Source organism: Nematostella vectensis, chromosome 4 (assembly GCF_932526225.1).
Source record: "Nematostella vectensis chromosome 4, jaNemVect1.1, whole genome shotgun sequence".
Taxonomy (NCBI): domain Eukaryota; kingdom Metazoa; phylum Cnidaria; class Anthozoa; order Actiniaria; family Edwardsiidae; genus Nematostella; species Nematostella vectensis.
Genome location: NC_064037.1, coordinates 15,024,510 through 15,035,448, shown reverse-complemented (window position 1 = coordinate 15,035,448; position 10,939 = coordinate 15,024,510). Strand labels below are relative to the sequence as shown.

The 10,939-nt window shown below is 39.6% G+C and overlaps 1 protein-coding gene across 1 annotated transcript; it reads right to left on the bottom strand.

The window, feature by feature from the left end:
* Positions 1 to 3,395: 3,395 nt before the first annotated feature.
* Positions 3,396 to 7,439, bottom strand: LOC125561811 (uncharacterized protein K02A2.6-like). The gene has a single exon (XM_048726262.1). The coding sequence runs from the start codon at positions 7,437 to 7,439 to the stop codon at positions 3,396 to 3,398; it is 4,044 nt and encodes a 1,347-aa protein (XP_048582219.1).
* Between the last annotated feature and the right edge of the window lie 3,500 nt (positions 7,440 to 10,939).

Below are 10,939 nucleotides of genomic sequence, written 5' to 3'. Positions count from 1 at the left end.
TAATATCTCATTATCTGTGTGGTTTCCTTGAATGATGGGGGTTTACCCCCATGGTCTGCCTTTTTATTGTTTGAGTTGTGTCTTTTCATTAAAAAATTGTTACGAAGGTAAGATAATGACAAAAATGTTTGGGTCAACCCCCCCCCCCCCCCCCCTTGGCAGAAAGCCAAAAGGCTAGATATTTAATCCCGGTGTAAATCCGTCACCTCTAGACGCTGGAAAAACGGAACCCGTCTTTGGGGTTGGATGGGGTAGTGTACAAAAACGGTTCCCTATCCCTTCCCCCTAAGTAATAAGGGGTAATATTATAATAAGTAACTTATTATAAGTACTTCAAAATACTCAATTAAACGGAAGAGTCTTCAGAAATTACATCATGAATTGACATTTTTTTTCAGATAGGTATTATATGATACCTATGGCTGCGCTACCCCTCCACTCCCCCCCCCCTCAGCTAATCCTGTTGACGCGCCTGCTATTATGTTCTTTGTTATGATTACCATAAAACGCAAAACAACGAACCCGCGAGTTCCTAAGTCGAGATTAGGAAACTAATTGGCTGACTCACTCGTCCGTTCTTGCTCATTTATTTTTTTAATCTGCCTAATGACATATAAAGTAATACAGTTAGGGTCATAACTAAAATTGGAGGTATCAGTTTACCTCATTATATAATAATAATAATAATAATAATAATAATAATAATAATAATAATAATAATAATAATAATAATAATAATAATAATAATAATAATAGTAATAATAATAATAATAATAATAATAATAATAATAATAATAATAATAGTAATAATAATAATAATACTAATAATAATACTAATAATAATACTAATAATAATAATAATAATAATAATAATAATAATAATAATAATAGTAATAGTAATAGTAATAGTAATAGTAATAGTAATAGTAAAAGTAATAATAATGATAATGATAATGATAATGATAATGATAATGATAATGATAATGATAATGATAATGATAATGGCAATGGCAATGGTAATAATAATAGTAATAATAGTAATAATAGTAAAAATAGTAATAATAGTAAAAATAGTAATGATAGTAATGATAGTAATGATAGTAATGATTGTAATGATTGTAATGATTGTAATGATTGTAATGATTGTAATGATAGTAATGATAGTAATGATAGTAATACAGGGAAATACATGAGAATACAGTGTAATACAGGAGAATACAAGGAAATACAGGGGAATACAGGAGAATACAGGGAAATACAGGAGAATACACGGAAATACAGGAGAATACAGGGAAATACAGGAAATTACAGGGAAATACAGGGAAATACACGAGAATACAGGAGAATACAATACAATACACCAAAAACTGGAAATCGACTCTGCCAAATTTTCGTCTTTAATAAGACTTCTTCAGGGCAGACTGAAGAAGGTGAATCGTTACAAGCTTATTTACATCAGAATAGTGGCGCGAGACGCAAAAACTTTACAACTGACAAAAACGCGCATTTTCTAGAATAGCGCGCGCTATGGATAAAAAGAATTTACACATCTCTACGTGGGTTCCTACTACAAAAAAAGTCATCACTATTAAGACCCCGCGGGTAGATAGACTTAAGCCGATAAGCCCACTGGCCTTCCCTTTCCCTTAGCTGAGCCTCAGAGTTACACTTATCTATAAGTTGTACCATAACATTATTAAGACCTAAATGATTGTCGCAATGAAAATGTTGATAGATAAGGTCATCCTTAACTCTTTCACTAACCGTTAACTAGGGTGCTTATTTAACCTTCTTTTATGATTATTAAAACGCTTCCTAAAACTATTGATAGTAGACCCTACGTATATTGCTTACTACACATAGAGCAAGTAATTAGATAAACAACAAAATCTGAGTTACAGTCCAAGTCAAAATTAATGACATATTTCTTATTAGTAACTGTACTGCGAAACTCCCGCCCTGTCTTAAGAAAGTTACACACCCTACACCTTTTACCGCCACACTTACCACAACCTCTAACCTGAGTACTATCCTCTTTAAGAGAGGAGTGCACCAACATATCCTTTAAACTCCTAGGTTTCCTATAAGCCACCATAGGTACCCTACCAATAGCACCCCTACATCTACTAGAAGATTCCAGAACTGGCTGTAAATTACGAAGAATACCAGGTAAATTAGGTAAAGCTGGATGAAAAGTGACTACAAAAGGTACACGATCATTCTTACCTTTACGCCTGTCTTTCAATGTGTCGTCCCTAGGAATACGTCTAACCCGGTCAACTTCCCTCCCAACAAACCTGCTGTCATAACCCCTATCAACTAAATAACCTTGTAACTCTAATACCCTCTTTTCGAAAGAAGAGTCTTCCGAACATATCCTACGAATACGTAGTGCCTGCCCAAAAGGAATGCCTTTCTTACAAGCAGACGGATGACAGGACGTATGAAAAAGATATTGATGCTTATCAGTAGGCTTACTATACAGATCTGTAGATATAAACCCATCCCTAAGAGTAAGTGAAACATCCAAAAAATTTACCTGACTAGTAGACCACTCAAACGTAAATTTTATAGTTCTATGTATAGAGTTCATGTGAGCCATAAACTCTCTCAGAGCGTCCTCACCTTCAGTCCAGATCATGAAAATGTCATCGATATACCTACGCCATAAATAAGGCTTAACTGGAGAAGAGTCTATGATTTCATTTTCCACTTTAGCCATAAAAAGATTAGCATATGATGGTGCCATTCTAGTACCTATAGCCGTACCAAAATATAGAATACAATACAATATAACACTATAATTTGATAATATGAATACACGAAAATGATACACTTTAATATGGTTACATGAAGTACTTACCACCTCACAGTCGGAATTTTCCGATAACCATCTCCGGAAAGTGTGAGATTGTCGGATAAATCCAAGATAGCGATCCGACCGACTAAATATCTAGTCTTAGTCTACTCAATTTAGTTTTAGTGTTTATTAATTTATATGTCGTCAGGCAGATTAAAAAATTAAATGAGAAAGAACGGACAAGTGAGTCAGCCAATTAGTTTCCTAATCTCGACTAAGGAATGCGCGGGTTTGTTGTTTTGCGTTTTATCTCTGGTAATCATAACAAGAAGGTAAACGTTTAGCAGGCGCGTATTCAAAATTAAGTGGAGGGTGTAATAAAAGGTGTTTACTTCAAAATTCGGTTGTTTTTTTTACAATAAAGCTCTACAAAATCAAATCTACCGAGTGAAAAAACTACAACATAAGACAACGAGGAGCCCTATGCTCGGGGGGCCCATAAGATAAATAAGGGGCCACAGGGGGCCCAAAACAAATAATATTATAACATCTCCCTTCTCAACAAAGTGTTAGGTTAAGTGTTCAATAAATGTTCTTAACAATGTTCAATAAGTCTTTGTGGTTTTTTGATAACCCTGCCAGATGCTGTGCTCATCGGTGTCGTCTCGTGTTGCCTCTCAGAAGACTTTGGTGGTGTAGGCGATGCTGTCACATTATTGCTTAACTGTGTGGGGTTGTTGGTACTTTCTGGTGGTAGTTGAGGAATGGCTGGTATAACAAAAGGACTTGTGCTCATCGATTGATCATTAGGTGTTGAAATGATTTGTCGTCGATTTCTCCTGAAGACACGCCCACGCTCATCTCCTAATAAGTACGATCGGGGCAATACTTCTGCTTTCCTCCACTCAGCCTCCCGGTTTGGACGGATACGCACCTTATCTCCAACTTGTAAAGGAGGGAGATCATGACTATGACTATCATAATACCTTTTTGAAACACTCTGACGATGTTTCAATGTCTTCACAACTTGATTTGGGTCAACAGGCTGAGGCAGTAGCAAACGTCGATGAGTCGGTAGTTGGGTACGTGTTCTCCTACTCATTAGCAGCTGAGCTGGAGACACACCTAAGTCATCAAAGGGTGTATTCCTGTATTTGAGTAATCCTTCAAAAGGATCTTTGTTGTCAGCAGCCGCTTTCTTTAAAATCCGTTTTGCGGTCTGAACTGCTTTCTCGGCAGCTCCATTTGATTGTGGATACTCTGGAGAGCTTGTGGTGTGACGGAAACCCCACTCATCTGCAAACTTTTTGAACTCATGTGAACTATTAAAAAGGTTTCTAGTGTTACTGTACTGGGAGCCATTGTCGCTCAGAACTTCCACCGGGATCCCAAATCTTGCAAAAATCTTCTTTAAGTTATTGATAACACAATTAGCAGTGGTTTGGCGTAACAACTCAATCTCAAAGTACTTTGAATACAAATCGGTAACAAGCAAATAGGAATGTCCGGCATATTCAAAGATGTCAGTACTGATCACTTGCCAAGGCAATCCAGGAACCTCACGTGGTAGTAGGGTCTCTCTTGGCTGTTGGTTTCGGAAGGCATTACATATGGAGCAGGAACTAATCTTGTCTTTGATCTGTGCAGTCATTGAGGGCCAGAAAACATATTCTCTTGCAAAACTGAGACTTTTGTTCTCACCCATGTGTGCGCCATGAATTTCTTCTAGCACCTCTGCCCTCAACGATCTCGGGACAATGATTCTGTCTGCTTTGAATAACAAACCATCTTCTACGCTAAGTTCCTCTCTAAAACTCCAGTATTCTCTCGCTAGCTCATCAAGTTGATGTTTTTCTGCTGGCCAACCTTTAACGACATATTCCATGACCACTTGAGAGGTAACATCGCAGTTTGATGCTTCCTTGAATTTTTGCAAAGTGCTTGAATCTACACCAAGACTGTCAATTAAGTTGATTCCAATCATCTCTTCTGGTTCACTAACTGGTTTAGTGTCACTAACTGGGGCTCTGCTTAAGCAATCTGAGATGAATTGTTTCTTTCCTGGCACATAACGAACATCAAGGTCATACTTTGTCAGCTTTAACAACATCCTCTGCAATCTCGGTGGTGCTTCATTCAAGGGCTTTTTGAAGATGGCTTCTAGTGGTTTGTGGTCGGTTTCAACTACAACACGACGTCCATAAACATAAGTATGGAACTTTTCAGTTCCCCAGACAATTGCCAGAAGCTCTCGCTCGATGTTGGCATACCTTGTCTCAGCAGGTGATAGTGTTTTTGAGCCAAATGCTACAGGTCTTTCGTCCTGCAGAATCACAGCACCTAATCCCGTGCCACTTGCATCAACATTAAGCACTGTCTCTTTGGTGTTGTCAAAATAGGCTAAAACTGGCGCTGAGGTAATGACTGCTTTGAGCTTGTCAAATGCATGCTGTTGAGGTGTCTCCCATACGAATGCGGTATCATTCCTTGTTAGCTGCGAGATAGGGCCCTGGAGATCAGCTTTATGTTCAATAAATTTATCCAGATAGTTTACAGTTCCTAGGAAACGTAGTATGCCATCTTTATCGGTCGGGGCAGGCATCTCGTTGATAGCTCTTACCTTTTCAGGATCAGGCTTTAAACCGTCTGCAGTAAATAGGTGTCCAACGTAGCTGACTTCAGGAACTCGAAGTTTGGCTTTACGTGGATTGAACTTTAGACCTATCTCACGGCTCCTCTTCAATACTGCAATCATCTTGTGATCTAGCTCACATTGATTTCCACCATGTATCAAAAAGTCGTCAACGATTATTTCTACTGGTACTCCTGCGAAGAGTCGGTCCATCTCTCGTTGGTAAATCTCGGGCGCGGAACTTATGCCGAATGGGAGCCGCAGGAATCTGTATCGACCCCAGGGGGTATTGAAAGTCAGGAGCTTCGAGCTTTCTTCGTCTACTGGTAGTTGCCAAAAACCGCTGCATGCATCCAACGTTGAGAATATTTCAGCACCGGTGAGTTTGTTGGCAACCTGTTCCACTGTGGCCATCGGATAATGGGGTCTCTTGAGGGCTCTATTGAGGTCACGTGGGTCTATACATATTCTGATGTTGTCTTTGGTTGGTGGGCTTTTCTTTTCTTTGCCTTTTCGTTTATCGATTACTAACATCGAAGAGACCCAAGGGGTATGTTCTTCTTCTTTAACAATGATCCCATCTTCTTCCATCTCTCTCAGCTTCTGTTGAGTTGGGTCTAACATGGATACTGGGATCTTTCTGGGTGCGTGTATAACTGGAGTTACTGCAGAGTCTACCTCTAGGTGTACTTTGTTGGGTAACATTCCTGGTTTGTTACTGAAGCAATCAAGGTAATCTTTCAGAACAGGGTCACTTGTGAGGGTTGTGGTACTTTTGCTTTGTTCTCTGGACAAGTCGATGTTTGATGTTTGTGCTGATGGTGAATCTAGCAATGTGAGATCCATGAACTGTAGGACTTCAAGATCAAGGCAAGCCTCACAACTTAGTAGTGGGGTGAACTCTCCATCAACTACAAGATATAACAGATCTATCTTTCGATCTTTGTACTGTGTTGGAAGGCGGACACATCCTTTAGGGTAGATGGGCTTAGTCGCAAGCCAGCCCTTCAAAGGCTGGTGTACACGTTTCAACGGCTTGTTGGTGATGCTCTTGTACAAGTTGTAGGGGATGACAGTAGCCTCCGCACCCGTGTCTGCTTTCAGTTTGACCTCTTTTCCTGCTATCATGACTTTTATCAGGCTCTTTTTGGGTTGCTGGTTCTGTAACACGCTTCCGACTTCAATGGATCCAAAGTATGTGTGGGTTTCGTTGCTGTCACTTGAGTCATACTCCTGTTCCACCACATGCACTTCTGGATCTTTTTTCTGTTTGTTTTTACACATCTTTGCAAAATGGCCTGTTTTGCTACAAATCTTGCAATTCCTTTTAAAGGCTGGGCATCGTGTTGGGTGTGCAAATGAATGGCGATATCCACAGAACTTACAAGACGGCTGTTCTTTCTTAACTTGGACTGGTTGCACAGACACTGTTTTACTTGGGACTACTGTCTGTGGAACAAACTTATACTTCTGCAGCTCAGTCGCCTCATAAGTTCTGCAGTAATCATGCGCGGTTTGTAGGGTAAGGTCTGGCTTTTTCAACAACTCCCCTCGCAATTCATCGCTGGTTACTCCCCCCACAATACGGTCTCGTATCAATGAATCTCTAAGTGCTCCAAAGTCACAGTTTAATGAAAGCCGTTTTAGCTCACTAACAAAGTTGTCAATTCGTTCACCCTCCTTTTGGTTTCTAAGATTGAAGAGCAGTCGCTCATAAATGACATTCTTAGCTCCTCGACAAAGTTCATGGAACTTTCGGCACACATCACCATAAGATTCATTACTCTCGCCTGCAGTATACACAAAGTGGCTATACTCTTCAATTGCACTCGGTCCAGCACAGTTAAGTAACAAATTAACTTTTAACTTATCTCCCTTGTCGTCCTTTCCTTTTGCAACCAAGTAAATTTCGAACTGCATTAGGAACTTTCTCCAATTTTCTGATGCATTCGCATCCAACACCAAAGGTCCCAGAGCTCGATGATACATTTCCCCACTTTCGGCCATCGTTTCCTTGTTTTGTCGACTTTTCTTTAACAATTAATATTCTCCAGTGGTTAACCTCTTCTGACACCATGTAATAAAAGGTGTTTACTTCAAAATTCGGTTGTTTTTTTTACAATAAAGCTCTACAAAATCAAATCTACCGAGTGAAAAAACTACAACATAAGACAACGAGGAGCCCTATGCTCGGGGGGCCCATAAGATAAATAAGGGGCCACAGGGGGCCCAAAACAAATAATATTATAACAGAGGGGTTGCGCAGGTATCATATAATACCAGGGTCTCATAAGTAGGGGCATTCAACTTCCCCATGTTCTGGTACTACGCAGTCTCAGACAAAAAGCTATTCTCTCTTCGGTAGTTTGACTTTTTGTTGCTCTCTCTATTATAAATACAACCCTACCTATGACTGTATGACTTTGAATTCTAGATTGAAATTCTTTTGGTAAACAAACAAAACCGACGGATGATAGATAAAAATGTATTCTTCCTAACTGAAATTTGCGCGTGCAGCCCCACGTCACTCGCGCGCGCGACCAACGTCAAAGTAGCTAATTGGCCCGTTCGTGCTACGAACTTTAAAATTTTCAATTAAAACTCGCAGAAGAGTCTACGGAAATTACATCATGAATGGACATTTTTTTCAGATAGGTATTATCAGGGGCTCATAAGTAGGGGCAATCATCTGTATAATATAAAAGTCACAGCGTTTCCTAGGATCAGGCTATTTTTAGACGCGCGGATTAGCCAATCAGGTGCGACCTTGGTGCTAACGTTTTGGCCTCCGCGTTTTGGCTGAGCTCAACTGCACGCGCAGTCTAGACAAAAAGCTATGTTTTCTCTTCGGTCTTACGAATTTGTTATATATTCAGATTGCTATTGTCCTGCGCATTTAAATTTTGGCTTGCAATTTTTTTTGTTGAACAAAAAAAACCTACGGATGATAAATATTCTTCCTAACTGAAATTTGCGCGTGCAGCCTCATGTCACTAGCGCGCGCGACCAACGCGTCAACTTAGCTGATTGGCCCGTTCGTGCGCGCGAGTCTAAAAATAGCCTGATCCTAGGAAACGCCGTGACACTTATATAATGCAGATGATTGCCCCTACTTATGAGCCCCTGTGACAGCCCAAAAAAAATGTGACCCCCCCTAAATCCGTGCCCAGAAAATCTAGCCCCCCTACATGTTTGCCGCCCCCCCAGTGATTAATGACCGCTCCCTTATAATAAGTTACTTATGATGACGAGTATTATCCATGTATATCCATGTAAACCCTTAAAATTAATTGATATAGAAAGGCAGGTATCAAAGACATGTTGCATTGTGAATAAAACTTCATATGCTTAGAGGTACCAGGGGCTCATAAGTAGGGGCAATCAACTTCCCCCAAGGAACGTGATGTTAGAGAACGAATCCCCCGTATTAGGGTATGTTCCAATGATGACGTCCGTGAAAGCTATTTTTAGAACAAGCAGTTATTTTTAGATACGCCTCTGATTGGTTAGCGCTCACGTTTCCTAGCAACATGAGTCAAACGCGCGATCACATCTTTAGCGATGTGAACCGGCAAAGGCTGTTATGGAAATCTTTTTGACCGAAAACCATCCTTTTTTACAAACGCTGTGAAAATGATCTTCCATAGAGTACGCTGGATCCAGTCAACCGTTTCTCGGACATTGAAATGAATAGAGTGCCTGATTTTAGGCTCGGGGATCAAATTCCCCAGTAAAGGTTTTCACGGCTGATTCGCAAATTATAAGTAAAACAACAATCGATCATAAATCTGTGTTTACAACACACAATTCTCTTCCAATTCCCTTTTAATGAAAAAGATACATCCAGAACTTAATACCATTATATTCACACCGATATTGGGGTTATTTTAATAACCTGTCTTAAAAGACAGGTATTTCACAAATGAAAGATTTCAACTCTCCATAATGAAGTAAATCTTATTCCGGTGACAAGGGTTTCAAGAAACCCTTGATTTCTGAACATTTGCGGGAAGAATTGAACTTCATTCATCTTAAAATATTGCAAATCAAAGAAAAATAAAGGCATTCTTGTATTTAAAAACATAACATAGACTGAGAATGCCTAAGTTTTCCATCTCACCGTATTGAAGAGAAAAAGAACTTGTTTAGGAGTCAGCCTGATTGAATGAACTCCAAATTCGCCGTCTACCCGACGTCTTCCCGTTCAATTATTTATATAACATTTAGATAACTTAACATTAGATAACTTAACAGATACATGGACACCATCCTACAAGCAGCATTGTAATCATGAGCCATGAGAAGTAGCTAAAAGGACAAAAACAGGTAGCGAACGAAGTCAAAAAGTGCAGAGGGAAAAAATTGTGAAAATGTACTATAGCTCGCGAGTGCCCATGACCAAATATGGCGCGATAAACCATATATGGATGCTATGATTGATAAGCTCGCGCAATCTAAAAATAGCTTTCATGGACGGCATCATGGGCCACGGGGATTAGTTCTTTTATATCATGGTCTCTTGCTTCCCATATTTGGGAATTTTTAGGTATCACGGCGTTTTCTAGGATCAGGCTATTTTTAGACAAGCGGATTAGCCAATCAGATGACAGGCGTAAAAAATTGACTTTGTCTCAAGGATTTCAAAATGGCGGCCGAGAAGGGGAAAAACGACGCTTGCTTTTCAAAGTCTTCCTACATCGTCATATGCCTCCTAAATTCTGAACCCTTTTAGCCACAGAGAAAAGACCATTTTCTCACTAGCCTTGGAATATTTATTTCTCCATTACTGGACTAGCCTATTTGTGGGCTTTGATAGTTTTTCCGGCAAGAAAACACCGAAAACACGAAGTTCGCATACCATGGCCGCCATCTTGGATAACTCGATCCGAAGGGGGAGGGGGAGAAAAAATGCGCGGCGTAGGGGGAGAGGGACATTTTTTCTTGCTCTTGCTAAAAATACGTGATCATTTGTATCGATCTAAATAGCTGATAGCGATTTTATCATTTATAAGGTTTTTGATACTGCTAACTAACTCACCCACCCATCCACCCACCCACCCACCCACCCACAAGTAACATACGAAAGTCTTGTTTTTGTTAAATATTTTTATTAAACGAGCTCTTCAAAGCTGGAACTGTGTTTGTATCAACACCCATGACCTGTCCTGGACTGACTGTCCTGATCTGACTTTTTATATTTTTTATAGAAATTGTAAGAAATATCCATGCAAAAGTATACTAACGTAAAAGTCAACCTCAATATGGATATTTGTGTATTTTTGTAAATTCTATTTCCATTTAATTAAAAAATTTATACCTGTTATCTATGATCTGTTATGAATACTTTGTTCAAATTTGACTTTCCAAAAAAAGAGAGGATGTGTATTTTAGTTGTTGTTGTTGTTTGTCCGTCGCTACGACGAGGACCATCGTGTTCAATTTTTTCATTTTCACCGTCATCCTGAGCGGGACTAAGGACGCTTGTGGGTGCGCAGATGGCTAATAAG

Bases quoted from the DNA above. Each gene is read 5' to 3' on its own strand.
- LOC125561811 (XM_048726262.1), bottom strand. From the start codon at position 7,439: ATGGCCGAAAGTGGGGAAATGTATCATCGAGCTCTGGGACCTTTGGTG.